At 43.2% G+C, this 26816-nt stretch overlaps 2 protein-coding genes across 6 annotated transcripts; one reads left to right on the top strand and one right to left on the bottom strand.

Moving 5' to 3' along the window:
- Positions 1-10823: 10823 nt before the first annotated feature.
- LOC141960179 (uncharacterized) lies at positions 10824-17052 on the bottom strand. Of its 3 annotated transcripts, XM_074905134.1 has the most exons (6): positions 17014-17052; positions 15079-15234; positions 13049-13177; positions 12809-12946; positions 12535-12573; positions 10824-11071 (listed from the first exon to the last, which is right to left on the bottom strand). In XM_074905134.1, the coding sequence occupies exons 1-6, from the start codon at positions 17014-17016 to the stop codon at positions 10964-10966; spliced, it is 573 nt and encodes a 190-aa protein (XP_074761235.1). In that variant the 5' UTR covers positions 17017-17052; the 3' UTR covers positions 10824-10963. The 3 variants fall into 3 exon arrangements, with proteins under 3 accessions (XP_074761235.1, XP_074761237.1, XP_074761236.1); XM_074905136.1 differs by having other exon boundaries at positions 10824-12573; XM_074905135.1 differs by lacking the exon at positions 12535-12573.
- Positions 16418-23360, top strand: BBS12 (Bardet-Biedl syndrome 12). Of its 3 annotated transcripts, none has more exons than XM_074905131.1 (2): positions 16418-16661; positions 20531-23360. In XM_074905131.1, exon 2 carries the CDS (start codon positions 20545-20547, stop codon positions 22684-22686), a length of 2142 nt encoding a protein of 713 aa, XP_074761232.1. In that variant the 5' UTR covers positions 16418-16661; positions 20531-20544; the 3' UTR covers positions 22687-23360. The 3 variants fall into 3 exon arrangements, with proteins under 3 accessions (XP_074761232.1, XP_074761231.1, XP_074761233.1); XM_074905130.1 differs by lacking the exon at positions 16418-16661 and adding an exon at positions 17339-17649; XM_074905132.1 differs by lacking the exon at positions 16418-16661 and adding an exon at positions 17848-17868.
- Positions 23361-26816: the final 3456 nt, after the last annotated feature.

Here is a 26816-nt window from a genome sequence, read left to right as displayed (position 1 = left end):
GTCAAGCTCAGCACAGCTAACACGTCTTAACATTTACCGCTGGTCTGATGTTCGTGTGGCAGTCCACAGGTAAAGAAGGTTTTGGGAGGTCTGTGTTGTGAGAAAACCAAATAGCAGAGGGTATACAGAGTACGGCCATCTCGGCCAGCCTACAGAGAGGTGGAGCAAGACGGATCATGCCTGGCTCACCTTCCCCCTGTCTGGTGTGTTTGTTTCGTTGCAGCCACCTGGGTGTCTCCATGCATATCACTCTAGTGCCCATCAAGGCTTGTCATACCAGATATGCTGTCAGACCCACGCTGGCTCCATGTGGTTACAAAGCCTTTGCTTGCTTTCCCAAGTGCTCTGAGCAGCCCCAGACAAAAGCACCCAAATGATTTTTTACATCGCAGCCACTAATCTGCAAGTTGGTAATTTAGAAGCAGCCCTGCCCAAAAGCACAAACTGAGTTAGGACCTCTGCAGACCTAGAGATCTGTATGGCTTCATTTGCTTGGCCCGTGCCTGAATCTGCTGACTCTGCCCTGGGACACCTCCAGTGTCTCCACACTTGCAGCATGGCTAATCTGCAACATGGATTAGGCACCCACAGACAACCAAGAGCTGGCGGTACTTGCTCATTGATTATTAAAGCTCCAGCATCTTCCTTCTCACTCAGACTTGCAACTTGGGCCCCATCTTTGACTGGGACTGCTCTGTATCCAGATAATGCTTAAATCTGGGTGTGTATATTCGGTAACGTAAAGGTTTTATTCACAGAGCTAAACTTTCTTCTTGTATCTCTGTTATGCAGGATTCTTCTTGGCTTTCACATAGTCCTTGCCTGCTAGTTCTCCGAGTCTGCCTCTCTGCTTAAATAATTTCTGTGATATCTCTCTACTCTACTGGGTTAGATGAGATGCAAGTGAAATGCCTGTTTGTCCAAGGCCAGCTGTGATGCCCCTCTCTCATCTCCCACTCGCTGTCGGTACGCTCCCTCTGGCCTCCTACTAACCGTACTCCAGGGCTCTACCACCCTCCTGTCACAGGTCTAGGAGTGCACGGGTTTTAGTATTTCCAAAGCATCCCAATTTCAGTCCTCTTCGGATGTGTTTGGGAAATGTCCCTTTTCTAAGAAATGACTATCAGAGGAATGTTAATGTTCCTTGGATTTCTGGTCAGTACTGCCGTATGTATTATCTGTCTGTTACCAACTGTCTTCCGCTGAGGTTGAAAGCTTTCTAGGGCATGGGGCTATTACTGTTCTGCTTGGATAGTCCCTAAAAATCTCTTAAGCAAATAATAGTGGTAATTGCTAGGAACTCAGTGAGCATTATCATGTAAAATCTACTGAAGTTGTTGTCATGTTTTCAAAGAGACGGTGCCTTGAACAAGCCGATTTCTCAATGGAAACTGCTGAAATAAGTGTCAAACGATTTCATTTTTGTCAAAGATTTATGCCACCTTTTGAACTAAGAAAGTTTCAGGATGGCAACAATGCCACAAAAATTACTGTCCTAGACTCCATTTTCCATTAAATACCTAGATTCAGTTTGAATCAGTGCTTTACTCCTAAAACCAAATTATTTTGTAAATTAAAAGGAACTCATCTGCCACCTTTATGGTTTCAGGTGGTATTCAAAAACCACCTTAAACTTTTGAACTCCAGGACCATGAGCCAGCAGCTCATATTCATTGTTATAAATTCACTCTAACTCCAACCTGTAAAAGGAAATTCCCCCCAAGAAAGCAGCTATAGATATTTAGAAACATCCCAGATGGTGGCTGTGAAGTACCTGTAAACAAGCACTCGGCAATCGCTATGAAATTGTTTGCCTGATAGGGGATATGATGAATCCAGTGAAGGGGGAGCCTGTGGTGTAATCAGCTCCTCCTTCAGCCAGGCCAACAGCGAAGCCAACCCTTGTGACACCTCCTCAGAAGAAAATGTGGGTGTTGAACACCAGTGTTAAACTGTGGTGACCCAGTCATGGTAAACTATTCACTGGCCACATTTCTCCCTCATTGGCATGGGTTACAAAGGCAGGCTCTCTTGTGTGCCCATCAGGCTGTGTCAAAGGCACAGTAAATTAATACATGCTGAGACAAAGTTAGGAAAGGCTGGTTTGTTTTTCCTTTGACATGTAGCTATTTTCCCCTGTCTGTGCTTTCCTGTCTGGGTCAATATGAGCCCAGAACAAATGTGACAGGGAATGGATACCAGGAGAGTTTTTCTCTCCTTTATTTCCTCCATGGTCTTGCTTCTTAACCTTCCTAGGAGAAGTTCAGATGGCTAAACAGAATGGGAGGACAGTGCTGGAGGCACAGGGACAGCAGCTTTGCTGAGGAGTCTTAAGAAGGAGGAGGGGAAGCGTCTGAGGAAGCATGGTGCTAGCAAAGGAGGTTCGCTTTAGGGTTGTGAGGATGGCTGGGGAACTGATGCCAGTTCTGGTTTAGAAGCCATTGGAGACTTCAGCTGGGAAGGCTTGTACTGCACAGCCTGGCAGCAGCTGTTTGATTGCTTTCCTAAGGCGATCAATCCCTCCTGGTGCCAGCTCTGCTGCCACCTCTGTGTGAGCACATGTTTGGGGATGACAAGAGACAACTTTACAGGGTGGCTTCTCAAAAGAGCTTTTGTCTGAAGAAATTGCCCAGACAGCTGGGCAAACCCATGTCAGTCTGTCCCTGTGTTTTCTTTCCCAAGAGCAATACTCAACCTTGGACTGGAGAGCCAGGCTCTGGCTGCCTGACCCAGGATGCTTGTGGTCTTCTTAGAATAGCACTGCTCTCAACATGAGCTTGCCAAGTGCCACAGGGAACTCGTAGAAGGAAACAGTATGGATCTGTGAGCAATGTCTTCCGTTGCTTTCCCAGCAGTATGCTTGCAGAGCCGTCATCTGAAGCAGTGTTGGCAGTATTCAGCTGATATTGGCACATTCAGAGATTGAAGCCACCCTGGCTGATAGCACCCACCTCTGCAACTGTCTGCTCCCAGAGAATGGCTGAGTGAGCAGAACTGGGTGGGAGGTGAGAGGAGCATCTCTGGTGACTTTCACTGGAGCCCACCAGGGCTATGCTGGCCACAACAGCATGACAAGACTAGTGACTTCAGTAAGCCCCTGTGCCTTAAGACAAAGCCCATGGGGAAGACTGGTAAGGGCTACGTGCAACCTCCCCCTGGCCAAACTGCAGAGGGACAGGCTGAGGTGGGACAGGAGGGATGGTTTCCCGGTGGCCCTGGCAGATGCCTATGTGGGGAGGTAGTGCTGGTCACGCACCTTACGGCACTGGGGTTGGCAAACCAGCAGGGCTGTGGGCAAGCATGCAGGAAACGCTGGCCATGGGCTCTGCTCGCAGCTCCTTCTGCCCTGGGAGCTGGGACACCGTCAGCAAGGTCCCGGGATGCTGGCCCTGAGCCTGCGGACACCGCCCGCACCACAGTTTCCCCTTTGTTTTTGGTGGCGACGCATCCAGAGGCTGTAGCTGCGTTTCCTACACCCACTTGGGAGGATGTGGGATTTTCCTGGCTGCGAGGCAAAGGATGGCTGCGAAATGCAGCAGCGAGAAGCTCTGCAGGCTGGGCCAGTGACTCAGCTGCCAGCGATGGGCAGGAGTCAGTACAGATGGGCTCTCCCCTCTCGGTGTGCACAGCAGCCCAAGCCAAAGTGCCTTTGCAAGCCTTAATCCTTTTTGTTTTCCACCCTGCTCTTAATTTTGCCACACAGGAGGTGAAGAAATTAATCTCACCAGCAGGAGATACCCTAACTTGTTTGGAGAAACAAACACATGATTTTTATTTTAAAAATACTTCATTCCTTTCATCATAGTCATTTCTGCAGAAACACAGTCAGAAGTTGCTGTGTAGGAGTATGGATTTCTGGTAACAAGGCCACCTACACAAATCCACGGCAGGAAATAGGAAGCCCATACCTAAAGCCTTCATTGTCTAGGGCCCAATTTTGCAAAAGTGCTAAGCACCGCTTAGTCCTGCTGAAGGCAGTGGGAATAGGTGATGCTGAGCCCTTAGCAGGAGGTGGTCAGGATCGCACCATCCTAGATCTTGACTCAGTGAGTCACAGTATTGCATGGCATTTGATAGTCAGGAGAATTCTGAATCTTTGCGTAAAAATCCCCACATAATAAATAATATCCTGTTTAATACATCTATTGCATCTTGGTTTGGTACCAGGAAGAATAAGAATACTTGTTTCTTCCCACCCCCCTTCTAAAAGCTGTTTCGTTCTGGGAAAAGCTCCTTTAATTTTGATACATAAGCTTTTTCAACTCATATTTTCTCCTGGATTTGTAATATTACTATTTTTAATACTGTAAGCAATAATAAAATTGTTTTCTGCAGAAGGATGCTAGGCATTACGTCACCCAGGTAGTGACCTAGTTTATCAGGATTCGACAAAGAATATTTATTTTGCAGCATGAACAGAAATAATATTCAAACCTGTCAGCCATTTTGTTGAATATTTTATTGGTTCCTAATATGAAGGAGGAAGCTCAAAAATGGCCACGTAGGGGATATGTTTACCAAACTACTCACAGCTATGGTAATTTTCTCCTTAGAGAAAATAATTATAGTCTTAGTGCCTCTTTCACCTGTTATTTACAAAAGCATAGGTCTGCTCTAGATGGACTGTACCTCCACTGACATGGATTTTTTAATCTAATAAAAAAATCTTGTTCTGTTTCTGCAGAATGTACCTGATGTTCCACAAGTGAGACTACTAGAACTGAAAAAGTAATTGAAAAAAATTTTTCTTCATTTACTGTGCTCATTTGGTGGAGCTTTAAGCAAAGCTGGTTTCTGTTTCCTCATGTAACTGATTAGCCATCAAGAACTTTGAGTAATTGAAAAAGAACTTTGAAAATGGTAGGTAACAGGGAGAAATGCCTTAAAAATTATGAGCTTTAACATAGGCCAGTCCTGCCTACTTCAGGTTGCAGAGAGGCCTCATCAGAAGTCTGAAACGGAATGAATAAAAGAAATCCAGATGTTGAATTTGGTCGGTGCCTTTTTAAGATGAAAAGGATAGTTCTGTGTGACCCCTTTTTTGGACTTCATCAATATGTGGGTCCCGTACTAATTTAGTTAATGTGATAGGGAAAAAAAAAAAAAAGACTCTTAAATTTATATACCTCCCTTTCCGAAAGGAGCTATTCTGCAGCAGCAATCATCTTCAACCTCACAAAATTGACTACATTGTATGGATTGATTTAAACAAAACATTCAAAAGTTGAGTGGAGACAATGCTTCTGTGGATTTCTTCTTTGTCTGATCATGGCATAAATCTATCCAAAGAGGAATTGTCTGGACCTGCCACCTTAGCTTTTTTTTTTTTTTTTTTTTAAGATGAGGAACACAGACTTTTAAAAACTGAAATTGTGATGATCTGATACCATGTTTTTAGAAGTCAGCATAAAGGTCACTTTTTTGTACTGAAATACCTTCTAGTGTTTATAAATCAGATCCGCAATGTTTGCCATCAGTTTTTCCTTGATGTTTAGATCTTTCGTGGTACTTCTCATTTGGAGGTCTGAAAGAATTTACAAGAAAGCATGTATCTGTTTTCTCTGTGTTGAGGGGATTGAGCAGAGGCAGGTGAAGAAGGAACCGTACTAGGGAGGAACTTCATACAATAGCATGGATGTGTGTATTTTACTGGTTTTGTTTGCACTCAGCTAGGTTTTTGGGCAGAGTGCGCTTTAAAATAATGCTGGGAATGGGCTAGGTTAGCTCTTGCATTTGTTTCTTATGGAAACCTGGTTTTTTGCTTTATTTAATGTTGGGGGGATGCATTAGTGAAACTTAGGTGACTACTGGAACCAGTCTGAAATTTTCAAAGGAAATAAGGTGGCCTTGAGAACAAGGGCCAGCTCACTGAGACTGCACCAGTTTGTTGCAAATCTCAAGCCTGGTGGAGGGAGATCCCATGCCAGTTCCCACAGCCCTTGCTGGCCCAGTGGGATTTTCACTCCAGCGAAATAAGGGCTAGACTTCTCCATGATAACTCTACATTACACAGAACCTATCCTATCTGGGACTAAAAAGTTACAGCAAATCCACTCTCTTTCCAAGTGAAGCTTCTAAACGTATGCTTGCATTTGTGCTTTTTGCATGTCAGAAGTATGTGAAACTCTAATAACGACAAGGCTGCAGGATTTGCATGTGCGTATACAGTATGCGTGTGCATGTACATACATCCAACATGGGGGGAATAATAAATGCATGTGAAACTGTTACGGCTATGCCCAGAATTTTGCACATTTGCAGCTCAGGTTTGACAATTTTGTTCCTATTTGCTGCATCGAATCTAATTCAGACAAGCAAAAAAATGAGTTGAGCAATTTCAAGTCTAGTAATTAGTGGCAGTCAGAACTCCAGAAAGGTCGAGAGCTATAGTTTTAGGTCCCCAGCTCCACTACAGAGGACTGGTGAAATCATCAAGGGCTGAGGCTCCTAAAGGTAGGTGCCATGTCGGTACCATTTGGGATGAAGTCTTAACTGCTTGCACGTGTTCTGCTGCACTGCATGGGCACAGGTTTGCTATGGGCCAGCTCTGCTGGCCTCCTGACTCAGCAGAGATTCGGATCATTGCTTTAAGACCTTCTTTCTCTCTGTACTGCCTAAGGGATTGGGCACATATAGATGAGGTTTTGAAGTGTCAAACTTGCCAAGGTCCTCTGTTTTGCTCTACCCTAACTCCACATCTCTTTCTCACAGGTCCCCTGTATTTTTCCAGCAGTAGATAGGAGCTGTCAAGCTTTTAATATTCTGAGCTGCCTTTAAGTAAAAGCAGGTGTCCATCCATCATGCTTTTGACCTCTGACCAGGCAGTTGCCTGAAAACGTATTCCTTGGTCACACTCCACCCCACAAGGCCATTGGAATAAGATACCTCCTGGTGCAGACAGTCTCCTAAAGGTCAACACACTCACCTTGGGGACAAGAGTCTAATTCTCAAATCCTTGTTCCTCTTGACTCAAAGCAAGGCCACCATTCCAGCTTTCCCACATCCTGAGGGAGGGCCACAAGCATCCTGCAGCAGGTCTGCCTCTGTCTCTCTTCTTGAACTGGCTCCATTTGATAGCAATATTCCCAAGGAGAGAAAATAACTCTACAGAGTAGCGGTCAGAGCACTCAGGGGGACTGTGCGAGAGGCAAGTTCAGTTCTCTGCTCCCTTGAGAGCATGTCTGTAGTTATTGATAGAGTGGGAGTTTCAGAAGGTGTGGTTTGGGGGTTTAGCTTTGAACAACCAACTAATAATTACAGCATTTTGCACTTGAGCTGTGTGAGAAGCCTTATGTTCCCTTTTCAGAAAAAGGTAATTCTGTATCTAACCACATATTTCAAGCCCCAGCTGGATGATATTTGTTAGCCTACTTTCGACTGTCATTAAAAAGCCACAGAGAAGGGAAATAAGCATCACTCATCTTACACATCAGTAACTGGATGCCCTCTAGCGAGACTGTCACGCTCGCAGCTCTATCAGTCCTTTATTGCCTTATAAGAGAGAGAGAAAAGACTTGTACACCTTTCCTTAATGTAAAAATTTAGGAGTGCATCCTGTAGTTAAGCAGAGTGTGCAATGCCCACTGAAAGCAGAATTTTATGCCTGCTCAGCAGTGACTTCCACAGAAACTTTGGGCTGTAGCGAAGGGGCAGTTCTGGAGCAATTCAGAGAGGCGTGTGTCCAATTGTGCTGGACATTGGCAAACAGTGTTGTTGTTTAGTGCAACTGTCCGCTCACACCTACGCTATTTATATTGATATATATAACAAAAAGGAAGCTGTCTTTGCAGAATTGCCCTCGTAGGGTTTCTTTGCTCAAGGATCATCACAGCCTGTAGACCAAGCAGTTTGTTTGCTCCGCTGTGCCAGAAGGCATGCGGGTTGTTCCTGCCCAGTCACTCGTGTTGAAGGATGTTTGAAGAACATCCCTAATTATCTGATCGTTTGCTCTCCCTGCCTGTTTTTTTTAAAATGTGTCAGATGCAACTCGTTTCTGTTAGCATGTGTAACTAGGGTTTGAAACAAAGCTCATGTTTTGAAGCATCTCAGGAGCAGTGTTTTTCTCATCTTCATTAGTTTTTATCTGTGTAAGGAAACAAAAATATTTTTCAAACAGACTGTAGCAGGGAGAATAAATTCTGAATGAGCGGGGGGCCACTGGCAACAATACCTGGATGCAGTCTCAATGGTCCTGGTTTGGTTTTAACACTGATACTTTGGGATTGTGGTGTCTGCAAAATATGCACCGTCTAAAGGCAATACATCATGCCAATACTCTTGCAAAGATTGCCAAAACTAGCACCCAGCGCATGGAATAGATAAAAGCGATATGGTACTGTAGAGGGTTTTGTTGGGGTCACAGGAAGATTTAACCCATATCAGAAGAATGTGTTCTGCCAGCATTTCCATGTGTCAAATGTGGCAATGGTGAATTCTGGCCCAGAGCACTTCTACTGCCTGAGTCTTTCTCAAAATCTTCTTATGCTATCCAGGGGTGTTTAAAAGCAGATGCAGTGTGGCAATATTTGATTTCTGTGGACTCAGTGGGGAGGTTTAGGGAACTAATACCTAACATTTCAAATATGTGGTGTGACTTCACCAAGTGGTTTGCAGGATGTGAGTTATTCTTCAAAACTGTAAATAATGTATTTAAATATTTTAATATTAAATGCTTCTTTTATTGAAATATCTGGGCTCTGTTACTAAGACTCTTGGCATGTGAAAGTACACAAAGGGTTTCTGCTGCTGCTTTCCCCCATCCTCTTTTAAATACCAAGATCAGGCTTACCTGAAAAGAAGTCATTATTTTTCTGCAGTGTTTGAAGTTGACCCTGTGCTTATTGCTCTGAAAAAAAACCTCACTAGAGATGTTCGAGAGTAACACTCATTACCAGTTAACTACATGAGCACCTCAAGCAATGCAAGACTCCCCCCAATCTTCTGCAATCCCCTGTGCCTGGCCAGCCTGCTGTTTTACACACATGCAGCACAGGTATAACTGCAAAGAAGGGAATGGCCTTACCTATCACTGCCTTTTTCCACTTTTCAGTGTGATGTGGGGAGAAAGCACAACAGTCCAGTGTTGCCAGTGGAGATTACTTAAAACATCTTTGCACACTAGTTAGTCACATTTTGTTTTATTTTTTTTTCTAAAGCTAACTGAAGATTTGCTTTACTGTGGGACTGTACTGTGGGGCTGAGAGACGATAAAAAACTTAGTTACGCAGGGGAGATAACAGCAAAGGTTTAAAATTGCCATGCAACTGGCATGCCTTGGAATATAACCTGTAAGTAAATTTTTTTCTTTCGCTTTTTTGTATTTTATTAAAACTATTAAACTATTTTGTATTTTATTAAAAGCCCAGTACACTTTCATTTAGAAACATTTTTCATTGGAAGTCATCTGCAATATTATGTCTCAAGCAGCTGTCACCCTTACCAATGCTTTGCTATTTAGGTGCTTGGCAAGTACAAATTGCAGTTCCACTTTCCTTTTTGTGCAGGATCTGACTAGCACGAACACTCAAACTGAAAACTGATCTCACAAAAGGAAGGGTCTTGGCTGGATGCTGATATTGCAGTGTCTGAATTGCAGCCATCAGAGGGGAGTTTGCAAATGCCAGGTAAGAACTCAGCCTCCCTGTCGGCTTGAAGGGGAGGAGGGATGCAGAGGATGAGGTTCACAGCCATCTGCCTCCCAGAGCTGCCCCTCTAACACCAGGTGCCAGCTGGTACGCACCCACGCTGATGATGGCTTGGATTCAGGTGCCTTGAGGGCTGGGTCCTTTCATGGGAGGTAACCCAAATCACCCAAGTCTCCAGGAAGTGCCCCAGCTCTTATTTTTGAGAATAGAGTGAATGGGAGGAAGAGGAAAGGGGTGCAAGTGATCTGTCTCCTCTAGTGAAAGCCCTCCATGTAGGGTAAGCTACTCAAGTAGGCACTAGAACACAGCCCAGGAAAAATGTCTGCTGGTTAGCTTTTCATTGACCTGAGACACTTTCTCCAGCGCAGTGAAAGGATGAAATTCCTGAGCAGGCAGTTCAGCCCCTGTTCCTCACACAAAACGAACTCTGAGTTCTGCCACTGGCTTCATTCAGGCTCCTTTTCCTCCACCGTGTACAGAAATGTCAAAGATCAAATTCTAGAAGAGACAGGAAGGATTCACGAAGGCACCACAAACAATTTACGCAGAACCACAGCACTGCCGTGGGCTGCTGCTGTCACACTCAGTGCCTGTGGCTGAAGAGGGGACAAGACATCCCCTCACTATCCCGCGAAGCAAAGCAGCATGAGACACTTGTTCTGTTACGTTAACACTTGCACATTTTGTGCTAATTCAGCTGCTGCTCGCCATTCCAGATTTAAGAGATAAACGGGCAAACTAGAAATAGAGTTTCATCATCGTAGTGTATGTGGTATGATGGTGCGTCTTTTTCCTACCTTCAGAAGTCAGGTAATGGGATTAGAAGAGGAAGAGGGAAGTGACATGCATCATAAGTAAACAACAGTATCAATCTCTTCCTGTGGCAGCATTAGAAAAAGTACAGTCACTCTAATAGGTTCTGGGATTCCCCATCATCAACTAGAACTTCAAATTTCCCTTCCTGAATGTAAGTGGTTAGTACTAGAAACTTTTAATCATCATAGTGGAAGAGGGAGAGGAATTATCTAATAAGACTGATGCACCTAAGAATTTCTCTCTTAGAAAGAAAAGATAAACAAAAGTGAAAATGTACTGGGTGAACCATTTAACACTTTAAAATTATTTTTGAAAATGTAGTTTTCATAGTAAACACACCAAGTTACAAAGCATACAAAGTCCTTAACTTGCAAAACAGTTTTATTTCACACATATACAAAGTCAATAAGACATTTTAAAATGCTTACAGTACTATAGGTTACATCTACTGCCACTGAATATGTTAATAGGGAACTTCACAGGTCTGAGTTTTCCAGGGTCCTTCACTGAGGTCCCTCTTCTCCCACAGGTTTAAGCCTCCTCCTGTGCAGGTTAGAGAGGGTCTGTCTGGAGTTGTTCAGAGACTGGGGCAGAATGTGCCAGGTCTGCATCTGCACACCAAGAAGATTCATAAGTGAACACCTCTCCTTTCCACTCCTGAAACGAATTCTCCCCCTGCTGGGCCCTCCCCGCTGCAGCGAGGAGCTAATCCAGGGGCTGGCTCTGCCTTTCTTCTGCAAACCTCCTTAGCGCTGTCTGACGACAAGAGGGATCTTCCAAGATACTGCTGAAACTCTGCTCTTTCCCCCCTCTTCCCATCGAACCCTTCTGACATCTTGCCACTGCACTACAAGCAGTAACAAACTCTCCTTTAGGCGCCTTAATAGAGAGATGTAGGATTATGCCATTTCCCTGCAGTTCTGAAGCTGATTGTCTTATCAAGACCCAAGGATAAAACACTCCTGCAGAATCACATAATCGGATGTGATGTTGTGTGTCACTGCTGTCACCCTAATACAGAAGGGAATGTGCCTCTCCAGTAAGACTTAGATTGACAGTATATGCAAGAAATACTCAAGAAAATGAAGGTACTCCTAAAAAAAACCCAAACAACCCCAAACCTGTGATGTCTGAAATGAATATGGATTGCATGGATCTAAATATATCCAGGGTGAGCTATTTTTTCACTTCAGATGCGAGTCCTCCCTGCAACTTCACTGTAAACAGCCAAAGACAAAAAAGCTATCCCAATGCACCACAGAACTGAACTTTTTAGATACCTAAAATCCTGGCATAACAGCAGCTCCATAATAACTCTTGGGAGTAAGTACAATGGCACAAGATGTTGACTGGTTATACAATAAACTTTGATAATCCAAGCAGGCTACATTCAAGTAAAGCAGATTTCAGATGATCAGATAAACAGAAGAACATCTGCTGATGGCACACAGCTCCAAATGAGGAACCAAACCTGGTTATCTAGGTCCAAAATCAACTTGCTGTGGCAAAACAGTGTTTCATACAGAAATAAAGACAGCTTTGCAGTTGGTTTCAGAGTCTTTCATGGAAATAAACAAAAGGAGACAAATACCAAAAGATAACCCAAAAGCCTTAAAAGGAATAAAAATACTGTGCTTGTACCTCCAGTCTGTAGCCTTAGGAAAGTCAAAAGTGACCTTTCCCAGCAGCAGTGGGGATCTTCACATCTCAAGTGAAATGTCTTTCAGTTAAATAGTTGAAACAGCTTTCTTTATCCAAATTGGCAATCACTGAAATTGCCAAGGGGGAGAGGAAGGGACCCTGCCTTGCAGGTTCAATCATTCTTCCTTTTCACTTCTGCAGTATCTCATTTTAACAGTTCTGGGTACTGAAGCCCTCCTTCCACAATTAACTTTGCTGAAAAAGAATGAACCAAAATCGGTCCTTTTAGACTTTATATGGCAGAAAATAGGCAGGAGACACAAGCCCTGTTTTAAGTCTTTTCCAGGTTATCTTTTGGAGATGTATATTAAGGCAACAAATATTAATATAAGCTAGTTTTCTTCATTATTCTCAAAAATTCTTGCTCGCTCACTTCTCCATCTCCATCTCGATCAGCTTCGTCAATCATTTCCTACAAAACACATTGTACATTTGATCAGGCACGGGACTCTGAACACAAGATCTTCCATTCATTAAAACAACAAATCGGAAGCACTTCATGTGAAAACAAAATTATGTATTTGATTGCTCTTCATATTTCTGACCTCTCAGCCCTTTCTGTATAGGCATAAATTTCCACCCAGTCCTTAGGAGCTACAGGATTGGTCTGTGCCTGTTTGAAAACGCTCTGGCAAATTAGAAATTACCTGAAGTTCTTCATCTGTTAAATTTTCTCCCAGCTCCTTGGCAACCCTTTTCAAGTTTTTGAATGAAATTTTTCCTGTCCCATCATCATCAAATAATCTGAAAGCTTTCAAGATTTCTTCTTTTGAATCCTTTTCACTCTAAAACAAGAACATACATTAATTTGAAAACACCTGCCACTGAGATATTCCTTTTCAGTATTTTTTCATGCGGTCACAAGAATTTCTGTTAAGAATTCCTACCATTTTTTGTGTCATCATCGCCAAAAAGTCTTCAAAGTCAATGGTGCCACTTCCTTCTTTGTCAATATCTGCTATCATTTTCTTAATTTCTTCCTTCTTTGGCTCAAAGCCTAAAGCACGCATTGCAACCTGTGCCAAAAAGCAGTTCTATTAGGAGGCCACCAGAACTATAGTGTCAGCAGCTGCACTAAAGCTTGTTTGGTTTCCTCACCCAGAACTGTAATAACAACTCACTGCAATGAAAACATCTTGATACCTCTCACCAGTTTGTTTTATCGTTCCAAACAGTAGTAGCGTAAGTTTGATATTCTTAAGACTCAGACATACATTCTCTTTAGATCCATGGAGAACATGGATATATTTCTGAAACTAATAGAAGTTTTGTGTGTCTGAGTTAGGTAAAGGTTCCAATCTATGTAGTTCCTAGAGGGGCTGGATTATCAAAATGGGACTTCAAGGGAGGTTGGAGACCAGGGATGTGATCTAGCTCCATGTGACATTAAGGGCAGAATGCCCATTAATTTTGATGGGTGCAGGATTAGATGCAGTTAGTTTACACAATCCAGTACACAGAAGAAATCCATATGCATAGCTCTTGGCACTTCTGGCTAGGTGGTGGGGAGGGGGAGGGAGTGTCTCGGCCTCAGCAAAGCAAAGACTGACTGCTGTGCTACTTGAGGGAGAGACTGGCGAACCTTCAGAGTCTTACAGAGCACAAGCAAAGTGTTACTGTAAAAACAACTCTGTAGATGGTTGTACAGATGCTTAATATTAACATTGTTTAAAACCAGGCTCTGGCATTTCACCAGCCTAGAACAACGATTTTGCTACTTGGGTGTTTATTAGTAATTTCACAGTCCTGGTGTGCCAGATGATTACAGCATATTTAATTCAGAGACTGAAGTTTCAAGAACACATAACTAGAGGAAGATTTTGACTGTGAACATTCGTTTTTCCTCTGTGCTTTAGTGGAAATCAATAGTTAATATTAAGCAGAAATTTTTCACTAAACACTCTTCTACTGGAAAGTGCCAACTCACCAGAAACTTAACATTTAACTGAAGTGTGTTTTCTGACCAGTTTCTTGCAATGGGACAACTGAAAATGTTCCATGTTGTCTTTCAGAGGGGAACACTTTCTACTGTAAAATAGCCATTATTTCAAATTCATTTTGAAAAAGAAAAACATAGCATTGAATGGCTGATGCTGAAACGTTTCAGTCCATTTTAAGAACTATGTTCTAACATGTATAATCGGCATTCAGGCAACACGCTCTCCTTAACCAAGCATATGTACTTCTAAATAAATCCTGAGATAAGCCTCAGGCTTAGGTAAATCATGCTTCTTGGTTACATATGCAGAAAAGGAGGCAGAGCACATGTATGTGAGAGATCAAGGTCAAGGAGATAATTAAAAGATTCACATTTAAATAAAGATCAGACACATAAAAACACAGGGACGGAACTGAAAATAATCTTCGCTCTCATACTACAGTGTGTATGCACATACGCTGAGTTGCTACTGAAATGCAACTTGGATCTCTGGTTTGTTCTTTTTAAAATTAAAAACCAGGTACATTTTGGATTGTATGGTTGTATCTTTCCTGAACGTGTGCAAAATCTGTGTGTTTAGTTCTAAGATGAAGAAAAAAATTTGAGATTCTGACATCCCAGAACGAAGTCCACTTCCCAGGAACAATGATCTTAGCCAGTCATGAAAACTGAAATGTGTATTGTGTGTACCTAAACAGAGGATATGCTCAGATATTCAAAGGATATGCTTGGATATTCAAAGCTATCTGATCTACTAGCCATGTGTTATAAAAGCCTGTCTGCTCTGAAGTATTACTTACAGAGCTTTCTCAGGTTAACCATTTAGTTCACCTCAAATTCAGTCATGGCAGCAAGCCCTTACTCTCACTCAGACTCCAAAAGTATTTTAAAATAGTTACGGCTGGACAGACAGAAAAAGCAGCTACAATTCTGAGACCAAAAATATTTCACTCCAAGAAAAAAAAAAAGTTTGAAAACCTTCAGTTCTTTTACGTCGATGCTTCCAGATCCATCAGTATCAAACAAATCAAAAGCTTCTCTGATCTCTTGCTTTTGTTCTTCTGTAAGTTCAGGTTTCAAGCCACTTTTCTTCCGCTGGGCTGTACTTAAGCCAGGTTTTCTATAGTTGGATGCCTTCAGAAAGCAAAGGAGAGAAAAGATAAGAAATAGCCCACTCCGGGGAAAATTCAAAACACAACTAAATTATAAATAACAACAGTAAAGCTGCAGCAGAAGTGAAAGACATTCTTGGCTGCAAGTGGTAGACCTGGATTGCTATGCTCATTTTCTTAGCTTATTCTAGAAAGAGAACAAGCTGAAGACTTTGTTACTGGGAATACACATTTGGACTACACGTTTTGTGTTTTAAACAGAAAGATCATCCATTAAAGGTGTAATGCCAGAAAAACAGGTGGGCAGTCTGAAAATGAACAGTCCACTGTGGTGACTAAGACCCTCTGCACCTCCTGCCAGTTGCTCTGATGTGTCAGGAGTGGTTTCACCTGGAAAACATGAGTAAATCATCTTCACAGCAAAAAAGGCTGGTTGTATAGGGTCTTGAATGTAAATGGGACTCTCCAGTTCAGCCAGTCCTCAAAGTCAGCACTGAAACGGTATGTCTGAGAGCATCTGATCTGTTGAAGAAAAGTTTTAAGAGAGCAGTGGTAGCTCTAGCCTGCCCAACTCGCTGCGGTGCTAGGTAACAACATGTTGTGGTAGCAGCGAGATCAATGCAGAATCTGCCCCCTCAGGAGAACTAATGTGCTTGTGCTGAGCTGCTGCACTATTATAGCAGGACACTTCCCTGCTTCTGGTGTAAGCTAGTGCAGTAAAGAGTGTATCCCCATCCCACCTATTGAGCAGGAAAGATGTTTTCCTCGAGTATAGGTTTTCTTCTAAACCAGCAGCAGACAGATTTTAGTCCTTCAGTCTTGGATCTGCATATTCATGGAGGGAAGGGCAGTCTCTTCTACTAAACTAAATAAAACAAATACCAAGAGGAATTGTTTTTCCAGCCACTGCTGAGCAATGTCTTACCTCTGCTGAACTGTTATCACTTTTTGGCTAGGATCTCTCTTTTAAATACCCAATGTGTAACAGAAGATTCCACTTGGTTGTATTTGGAAATTAAATTTCACTTTTTAACATGATTTGTCCCTCCCAGGTTGCACTGCAAACCAATTCGTCTGGCACACCTCTGACTTTTCCCTGCTAGTAACACAGGCATCCGATTTTTACTGCCTCTATTCCGCTCTGGGAGAAACCCACGAGACCATTTCCTGAGCATAAAGGAAAACATACTGACACGCTACCTGAACCTCTTTTCTTGCATCCTGCGTGTACACCTAACACGGCTAGTGAAGATCCTGAAGAGCAGCACGTGCATCGCTCAAAACCGAGTTGCACAAATCCGGTTTATGTTTCATCTCCTCGCCTGGCCAATGCTATTTAAATAGCGTGGCCCACGCCACGGGGGACCGGAGGGAGCGAAGGAGGTCAGTACGCTGTGCTAAGATTAACCAGGCACGTTTCCTCCGGCTCGCCTCACGCCCTGAAAGCGGGTGACACATTTTGCGATTCTTGGGGTTTTATCGGGGATGTCTGGGGGGGGGGGGGGGGGGGGGAGGGAGCCTCTCCTTTGCCTTTTGGGCCAGGGTGACTTCCGCGTCGTGTGAGGGAACCAAGCAACGGAACCAACCTTTTGGCGGCCCGCGCGGTCCCCACGGCAGGTCCCCACGGCTCTTCGAGCCCGAGGACTGCTTGCCCGCCCCCCCGCCCACCCGAGGCCGGGGATCGGCAGAGGGCTCCGGGGAAAGCCGAAACTCGGCCGCGGGCACGGGCGGGGGTTTGCGCCAGCCGCTCCGCAGGGGGCGGCGAGGGGAAAGGGGGGTCCGCGGCGAGAAGGGCGCTCACCATCTGGCCGCGGCCGCAGGGACGCCGCGGCCGCAGGGACGCCGCTCCGGCTCGGCTCGGCTCGGCCCCGCCGCTCCTAACGGCCCGGCCCGGCCCGCCTGGCGGAGGCGAGCGCAGCCAGCACGGGCTACCCAATGAGCGAGCCGGACGTACCAAAGGGCCCGCCCCATTCCCTAACCCGGGCCAATAGCACCCGGCCGGCTCGTGACGTCACGCGGGCACGGGGGCGGTTCCGCCCGCGGGGCGCACAACACAAGCGGCGGCGGCGTCCTGGCAACGGCGCGCGGCCCGGCTGGCAGTGCCCGCCCCCAGCCCGCCGCGGGGAGCGGAGGGAAAGGCCGCCGGAGCGGTGAGGGGCCGGCAGCTGCCCGCCGTGGGGCCGGCGAGGGGCCCGGGAGGGAGCGGCCGGGCCGCCACCAGGCCTGAGCAGGGCAGCTCCGGGCGCCTGCTGAGCGGTCTCGGCTCGTGCTGGGGTGCCCCCCGCCTCCCCGCTTGCGTGCTGGCTGCTCTCCGCCTCCAGGCCGCGGGTGGCACAGGGGTGCTTGGCCACGGGCGTTTGGGTTCGGCTGCACAAGTCTAGGAAGCTCTCTCCCTTCCTACATTAGTAATAAAAGTGCTGGCGCTTAGGTAGACCAGGTAAGTCACGAGTTACCTGAACACCTGGTGGTTTAGCTGCAAGCAGAGCATTTTCTGCCCCTTTCTCTTTAGTTGTGCACTAGTACTGGTGCAAGAGAATGTGTGCTGCATGTGAGACTTTTTTTTGGGCAGTGTTTCAGAGATACATGAGTTTGGAAAACTGATCTAAAATTTTATTGTATTAGTTTAGCTTTCATGGTCGAGGTGCTGTAAGACAAAGTGAGTACTAAGTGTATAGTGTACCTCTTGTATCCCAGAGTTCTTCACTTGAGACCCCTAAAACCTGTGTGTGTAAACATAAACTGAACCTAAGGTCGTTTTGTTTTCCTCACAGAGTCAGGCAAGGAGGCAGGCAGCAGTAGGTCGGCATGCAAGTTAGCTCAGGAGAAGCCGTCAGTAGTTGGTGTCTCACATGTGGCTGTCCTTCACTGCCGGTTTGTTCATTTATTCTTTAGAATGCCTCATTTCTTTGCTGATGTCACTTGTGTTTGACTCCATAATGTAATTCCACTCGGCCCTTTACCTTTTCCACCTTAGACTGGGTGGAAAAAGGTAAGAGGTCAGGAGATGGAGATGAAAAATTTAATTTTGGGTCGGGTCTGCAATATATTGGTTTCTACGACATAGGAGAGTGTGATGTTCTTGCCAAAATAACATGCATAAGACAAAAGGGGAGGGGGTGTGTCACAAAATCATAAATCGCACATGCTAGAGGTTGTGCAAGCAGTGAAACAAAAACCCTTTCCTGTAAGTGCATGCTCTACCTTCATCTGGCTTTGCAGCCAAGCCCTGGGTCTGTTTGATTCAGGTTTATGGATCTGCAGTACAGGCTGGTGTCCAAAATGAAGTTACTGTTTCAAAGGATGAGTTTAAGCTGAAAGTAAGGGGCACATCTTAAAACTTAAATTTCAGAGAAAATTTTAGCTAAGCAACTTAGTTGGCTGCACTGAGGTTTGCTGGAAGCACACGGACAAGGTGCTGCCCTAACTAATTTAATGTCTCATAGTAGTCTTACTTTCACATTTGTTGAATTAATGCTGTTCTGATAAGACAGTGACTCATACTTCTGAGCTGAACCCTCATTTGGGACTGACAGGGGAGTTAGAAGGTCACTGTACTGGAAAATGGAAACCCTTTTCCCACCAGTCCTCCCCTAGTTGTCTGCCATCCAAACAGCAGCACTGCCTTCTGCCCAGAGCTATGGGCCAAGGACCTAGACAGTGAGAGGGTATTACTGGGCCTTTCAGCAGAGCTAATTTAGCTCTTCCTGAAATTTTATGAAGCAAACCACAGATTTGTTATTTATTTGTTCTTTCTATCAAAACAAGAGCAGGGTGAGAAGTGACCATTACTAGCTGAGAACTGCTTGAATTCAGAAATGGTGATCTAGGAGGAAAAAAGAAAACCCAAATATACACACACACACACCCAGCCAACCAAAAAAAAAACCCAAAACCAAATGACTGTCTAATAAGTCCTTAAAATGGAATGATGTGTTTTGGGGGAACTGGGGGAAACATGTTTCATATTGGATTCCATGATCCAATGATTATCATTTAATCACTTAAATTTTTTTGTTCGTTTCAAAACAAGCTAGCTGTGATATTAAGGATTCCAGTTAAGAAAAAAGAGCCTTTCTTTAATTTTATTATTATTACTGAAAGTACTGGGATAGATATATAGCATGCCTAGACTATCGCAAGACATTGCCAAGAAAAATTTCCAGAAAAACCCTTAAGCAAGTTGGATGGAGGTTTTCAGGTGAGCATTCCCAGTGCAGTTTTAAAGTCAAAAGTACCTGCTTATCTAAAAGTCCTTTTCTTAAATTGTTGATTATGGATAACTATAGACTAAAATAATTTCTTGGTTAATGATTTTTTTTTTTGGTACTTCAAGACATATCTACTAATTGAAGGGGAATTCTTTTTCAGTTTGGACTAGACTAGAGCTTCAGGTCTGTCAGCATATAAAGGTTATTTCTGACAGCCTGCTCTGCTTTTTAATTCACACTTTGCCGCCTTCTGAGATAATATTCAAATGGGATGGAAAAAGAGTTTTCTGGATTTGGAATAGCCATGCAAAGGGACCTTTAGGGAGATGAAATATATTATTTGAATCTCAGCTTGAAAGGTATATGGCTAAGGCTTCTTAATTCTTCGTGTGTATACTTTTTCATTCAAAAAAGAACAAAAAAAGGAAGTTTTAGTTTAATCCATGTGGTCTGCCACAGGACTGTGGTGTGGAAGGGATTTCAAGGGAAAGAAGATTTATTTTTGACATGTTAAAACTGAGTAGTAGATCAAAACCTTAAAGTCTTGGCAGTTTGCTTTGTGAGGCACAAAGAAGTGGCATTCCTTTTCATGCACATTTATTGAGGTATTGATGCATGCTAAATGGAATAAATAGAATCAGAATAAAATAAGTTTTATTATGTTTTCTGAGATTTGAAGGTTAAAATCAGCAGCATAGCTATTGGTACCAAGATGGATCTGTACAGAGCGCTTTTGGTTTGCACATAAATGTCCGTTCTGCTCTAAGGAACTTTTGCCCTAAGTAAGGCAAATAACTGAAATTCCAGATAGCAGGTCAGGAGAGAAATGGAAGTTTTATACAATCTGTACTGCTTCATGTTTAAGAAACCACTGGAATTAACAGCACTTTGCCAGCAAGAAAAAATTCCATGGTATTTTAGCAATGTACCATTTCACCAACTGTGTGCATCAATGTCTCGTAATAAGTTCACAGGGTGAAGAACCATTTTATACAGAGAGCCTCACAGGACAGCTGTGTTCAGTGTTAGACTGTTAATTTAATTTTTTGGTGATATGTGCTCTGAAGTGCTGTGAGGGTGAGGCAATAAGTTTGTGTTGTTTTCACATAGGCTGCCTGCTGCCCATGGCTTTCAGGGACGTGAATGCAAGAAGACATATTGGACTTCAGCAACTCTCATCCTTGGCATTAGCTGGAAGAACATTATTGGGGCCAATGAAATCATGTAAATTCATTGTGGATGAAAGCACCAACCAAAGCACGTTGATTTGTTCTGCTGTTAGACTGATTGAAAGTTTGGATATAACTACTGCTGCTGGACAGCTTCTTAATGAAACCATTCAGGCACAAAACAAGGAGTTTAAGACTGGGATGAGTACCCTGTTGTTTCTTGTTGGTGCGTGGAGCAATGCTATAGTGGAGTGCCTCCAGCAGAATGTTCCTGTTTCAGCAATAGTATCTGTGATGACCGAGGGGTTGAACTCTTGCTGTGAGAGAGTCCAGTGTCTTCAAATAGCAATACATGATGTAAATAAAGAGCTGTGTTCTAGCTGTGTTAAGCCAAATGCTTTTAAAAACAAAACTCACCAAATTGGACGTGACGGTCTTCTAAATCCTCAGATTTCCCTGTGTTCTCAGAAAGATATTTCTGCACCAGAAGAAGTAATTCCAATAAATTCTTGTTCCCGTCAAGAAAATGATTGTAATTTTAACGAGGGCTTGGTTTCACCTTTGGCCAGCTTTGGTTCAATAGCTTCTCTTGTCAAACCAGCGGGTGACAAAAGTACATCCATGATTTCTGGAAGTGATGTTATCGCATCCAGCTGTAACAAACAAAAGTTAACCCATAGCAGATACTTCAGCACTCTAGGAACATGCAATTTTTCAAGTCATCGAGGTAGCTTTCAGGGATACCTTTCAGGACCGTCAGCAGATCCATGTGAATGTTATGGTTTAGGACACCTGGCCATGGCTCTGAGCCACGGAAATCAGGCTAGCACAAAGCTGCTACAAAGCATCGTCGAGTATCAACAAGAGAGAGCAGAATACAGTGGCTCTTCCCAGTTTAATGTTGCAGAAATTGTGACGTGCTGTTTACTGGGCCTGCCTGAAAGCTATTCTCACGTCTCCCCAGGCTTTGTCACATTAGTATCACCAGAACAAGCCACAATTATCAAATACATTGAAGACAAACCCCTTCGGATTCTGCTAATGGATGGGGACTTAAGTGAACAATATCGTCACTTAGGTTTTAATAGACCGTGTAATGTAAGGACCATATTGGAGCATCCTAGACTACAGGAAGGCAGAGAAGGAGACTTGTGGCTAAGCAGTATGTTAGATATTCTGATAAGCTTTGAAGTAAACTTGGTTTTGGTCAAAGGGAATGTGTGTGAAAACCTAATGGAAAGATGCATAGCAAACAGTGTCTTGGTAATTGGTTCTGTGTCTTGGGATGTGTTGTGTGCCTTTGGGGAGGTCACCAGTGCCCAGCCAGTGACATACCTCACCCAGGTGAACGCTGCTTGCGTGGGCAGTGGGGCCCAAGTGGAGCTGTGGAAGGTCTGCGACGGGCGTGCAATGGATTTGGGTGAGCTTGTGCCAGTCAGGATAAAAGCGCGAGGCATTCCGCTGGTCACGGCCGTGCTTACCACCACTGTAGCATCAAAGATGCAGCTCATTGAAGACCAGTTCTGGACTTTAGCATATCGACTCCATCACGCTTTAAATGACAAGAAGGTTTTTCTTGGTGGTGGTGCAGTGGAGCTCTTGTGCCTTAGTCACATACAGATGCTTGCAGAACAGCCTTTACAGCCAGCAAATAAAAATGCCATGAAAGAGTTTCACATTCCTTGGCTGGCAGCGTCTGCGACAGAGTATAAATCAGTTGTGCTGCCAGCATTAGCAAGCGGCTGGAAGCAGTATCTTTCAGTGGTTATGTGTAACACTGCGAAAGCTGCATCGGAGTTGGAAGCGTGTACCTTAGTTGATCATCACCTCAAAAAAGCAGCTGACTGTGGCTCTCCCTCGGCATATATATGGAAAGAGTTTAGAAGAGGTGATCTGCTCAGGGGTGGCTCTGGTCCCTTTGCTGACCATGGGGTGGGTTTAAACGTTTATGATAATGTTACAGCTAAGACAGAGGCATGGCGGAGAGCTCTAGACTTGGTGCTACTAGTCCTTCAAACAGATGCTGAAATTATCACAGGTCCCAAAAGGAATCAGCTATTGAAGTCACATGTGTCAGGTGAATTTATTTTTTTATAGGACTTGAAGGCCTTATTTATAGGTCCATGAGTTGGCGGAAGAAGTCTAGGTGCAGCCTGTATTTCTTCATAATTTATAAAGTAAATGTTTAGATGTGATTATGACTTTAGTGTAACAGCAGAAATCAAAATGTGAGACAGTCACAAGGTAGATACAATTTCTCATTTCTAGAACCAGGGGTTAAATAACAAACAAAAATCACTTGTGGGCTTTCCTGTAACTCTGGCTGTGCATTTCTAACACTATTGTCTGTATGGATAGATTAATCCAGTCAAACTGACTCCTCTGATCTTATTTAGCAGAGCAGATGTGCAGTTCTTTTTTTCATTATAATAAGGAGCACTGGGCAGGGGGGTACATAATGAGTGTTGAGTCTAGTTGGAGAAAAGTTCGATACCTTGGATATGCTTATGTTCTGAATGTGTGCTGTCTGTAGAAGGTATTTGGACTTGTGTTCTGTAAATTATTCTGGTTTAATGTCTTCATGTCTTCTAAAGAAGGGTGGGGATTTCTTACACAACATTGGCATACTTGTGTTAAATGAAAGAATATACATAATGTAATAAATTTTTAATATCTTGCTCTTAATTTCTGTATGTTGCAAATGTGTTAAACTTGCAATAATTTATGAGCATTACATTGTATGCTGAGAGATTGTATTAACAGATTCTACTTTGGCATACTTATATGAGCCATGTATCTTCTATTTTCAAATACATTCTCTTTGGAATGTCTCTCATTTAGACATAAATTCAGGCTGAATCCTCCTGTTTGGTATTATGGACCAGATGTATCTCAACACAAGTTTTCTTTTACATTGTAAATTGGATTTTTAGATTGTTTCCTTTGGTCTCTTTCAGTTATCCTTGCATAGAGGAAAATGTTGTATGTTTTTAGCTGTTGGCTAAAAACTGAAAACGAATATATCACAATGATTGAGGTAAGGCATTTTTACTGTCTTTCAGCCCTTAAAATTTGAAAGCAGAGCCATGGAGAACCAGAACTTTGTTGCAAGAAAGAGGTGTGTAACTATGGAGATATTTTTTCTGAACTTGGCATTCTGAATCACACTTGAAGTGAAATGTCTTACCAGTCCGGTGAAAACAGAATGGAAAAAGAATGGAAATGGTGATGCTAAACAGATTCTTGCTTTTAGGAACTTTTTCATTAAAATGCTAATGGATGGCAGTACCCGGGTTAAGCACTTGGGGCTATGGGGAATTATCACAAGTCGTTGAGATTGCTGGTGCTGGTGGCAGAGAGTCCCGTGGTGAAAGCTGAAGAACTGGGGTGGGCTAAAGAGTGTTTTCTGAGTCGTGATTCAGTGGAAAGGCAGGCAGAAAGCAAGTGATTAATTTACTGTTAGAGTCTTCGCTGCTATTTGTTTACCATTTTAAGTGGATGTTTTTTCTTCTGGACTTGTTTTCCTTGCGGTATCTCCCCACTACCGAAGACATGTGGGAGAGGAGCCATCAGCTGCCTCCAACCCCCGTGACCACTGGCAGTCCCCCAGGTGACTTGTACTGAGCCCGAACACAATTCTCTGCCTCTGTGCCCTGTTGGAGTTGCTCTTTTCTCCTGGGAAGGCGCTTTCCCTCCACCTATGCACTTCACAGTGCCTAATTGCAGAGGGCTTGAGTTAATGAAAAGGAAAGACAGGCCCTAAAATGTCTCCCCTGTGGTGCCAACACTTTGGCATTATATCTCATTATAATTGTCAGTAGGTATTTGACAGGATCCAGTATTTTCTACCTTCTTCATGTTCTCCCATTTTTTTTGCTTCCCTTGATGGCTTCACCCCCACAACACATGACTCCATAACCTGCACCATATTCTCCTAAAAATAGCCTTTTATGAGACTTGCTTACAGCTTGTGGGTCTCCAGAGCTGGGAGTTCCCCAGAGCAGTCAGATGAGCTACTGAGGTTCTGAATTAACCTTAAACATGAGATGAAATTGAGATCCTGCGTGTTGAACTGACCAAAAGCCCTAAGTTCATTTTTATGAAGAATCCCTCTAAATGCATTTTATCCTGGAGCTTTCTTTGACGCTAGTATCAAATTATATACTCAGATCTTTCATAGATCTTTTTTACCCAAGTGGTTTACACTAGGTAAATAATTGATATATTCAGTATATAAGGAAAAGAAAGACACAGGTAATGAAACTCATCCTCAAATGTGGTTTAGACACATATAGGTATATGTGTGTGTAGTGTTATACAGCATATTTGCAAAGGTTTCATTCAAAGTTCTCATTGCTGAATTGTGTATATTTTTATATTTGTATTCAACTCACATGTAACTGGAAGGCTCTTAAGGAGGTTAATGGAGCATATTAATAACAGCTGCCTTTCAGAAATATGAGATTTAAAATTTTTATTTGTGTAGAAAGCTGTGCTCATAGTATTTAGCAGTCTCTGACCTGAAACTGTAAATACTTTGGTTTTCTAACAGACTCCAGAATTCAGTGGATTTTGGCAAAATCTCATCAGTACTGTAGGGGTTTATAATTTTAATTTGAAACAGTAGTTCCTAGCAACATAGGGATCTGGTTATATGAAAGTTTTGATCATCCTGCAATTATATTTTCATTACTAATCACTTGGCAATTGACGTTTAACTGCTTGGCCTCACTCTTGGTGTACTAAGACGTGATAGAGATAGTTTGGTAGATTAAAAGAGGCAGAAGGAGCTAGTGGCTGTTAGGTGAGAAAGAAATGGAAACACAGTGTATAAATAAATATAAACAAACTCTGCTGCTCTGCAGGTTTTTGCAGCTCATGTTTGGCTTTATACTGTTTTTCTTGAACCTCCTGTACTGAGCATTGCATAATCCCCGTTCCCAAGAAAAGATCCAGTTGCACTTTATTTGAATAATAGTGAAGTGGATTATGGAAAAAACTGCATACATGAATTGTATTGAGGTGGTCCAAACATCTATTTATAGGGCTCTTAGACACTGAGAGCTGACGCACTGAATGTTGAGAATGTCCAAAATGATGTAATTTTTCCAATCAGGTTTTTAAAAAGCACATAATGATATATTTAAATACTGTGATGCAGAGGTTTTCTAAAAATCTGTCAGACATTATTCTAAAAATCTGTCAGACATTATATTTTGATTATTTAACACTTGCTTTTCTACAGGCCAACAATGTGGAAAATTTTATAAGCTAGCTAGATATTGTGTCCTGTAAAGTAAAATTATTTCTTTGATATGTGTAGAAGATTAGCATGCATGCTGTCCTCAAGGCATCCTCCTTCTGCAGTGTGAAATACAATATACACGTGTGGCTTCCTCAGCTTCAAATCTCTTAAAACCTATTTGCAACATAGAACAGAGGTCCTGTGTGTATCTGCCATGGCTTTAAGTGCAGAGAATGATTTCAACAATCCTCCTAGGGTACACAAAGAATGTTTGTGTAGAGTATGATGTGATGGAAGAGCTAAGCTTTTACATTTGACGTGCCTGGGAAATTGGGAAATGGCAGATTTTAGGGAAGGGATTGTCCCAAGGAGTAGGGAGGGTCTCACTCCCTGCTGAAACCCTCTCCTACTCAGGCACCTCATTTCTCCCTTGCACCCCAGTATCATCATTCCCAGCTCACTACTACTTCTGTTTAGGGCTGATGCCGTTTTATTTAATGTTTATCTTTATAAAGTCAACTTTTTCAGCCTCTCTGCTCTTTCATGATTTCCTGAAATGTAACAGAGGTCTTAATGATAGCATCAAGACCCTTGACTCAATCAGAGCTAGCCTAGAGGGCACAGTCTGCTTGCAAATTCTGGCCCTATAAGGACTGATAGCCTGATGATCAGTGGTTGTCAAGAGGCACCTGACGGTTTGCCTGCTACCAGGTATGTGGCAAGAAATGAGCTAGGAAATGTAGGAGGCAGTGGTCTCCAGGTAGGGCAGTAAATGACACTGGGAGCGGTGGAGGTTGGGGTAGTTAAGGAGCAGGAAGGGCTGAAGGAGAAAACCTTGTAAGGAACTGAAGGAATTAATGCCTCAAACATTCATCAACACAGAAATGCTTATCAGCTGGTAAGATGAACTTAAAAGGTGACAGAAAACTGTTGGGTATGCACCCACCAGCCAAGATTCCAGGACCTGAGACAATGCTAGATC

Source organism: Athene noctua, chromosome 4 (assembly GCF_965140245.1).
Source record: "Athene noctua chromosome 4, bAthNoc1.hap1.1, whole genome shotgun sequence".
Lineage (NCBI taxonomy): Eukaryota > Metazoa > Chordata > Aves > Strigiformes > Strigidae > Athene > Athene noctua.
The sequence above is the reverse complement of the archived record's forward strand: the minus strand, read 5'-3'. Positions and strand labels throughout refer to the sequence as shown.

What these genes read in the sequence shown, in the direction of transcription:
- LOC141960179 (XM_074905134.1), bottom strand. An exon ending in CGATGATGACACAAAAAATG is followed by an intron (nt 12,947 to 13,048) that starts GTAGGAATTCTT and finishes TTCTTGTTTTAG; the next exon opens with AGTGAAAAGGATTCAAAAGA. An exon ending in TAACAGATGAAGAACTTCAG is followed by an intron (nt 12,574 to 12,808) that starts GTAATTTCTAAT and finishes TGTGTTTTGTAG; the next exon opens with GAAATGATTGACGAAGCTGA.
- BBS12 (XM_074905131.1), top strand. Translation starts at nt 20,545, where the DNA reads ATGGCTTTCAGGGACGTGAATGCAAGAAGACATATTGGACTTCAGCAA.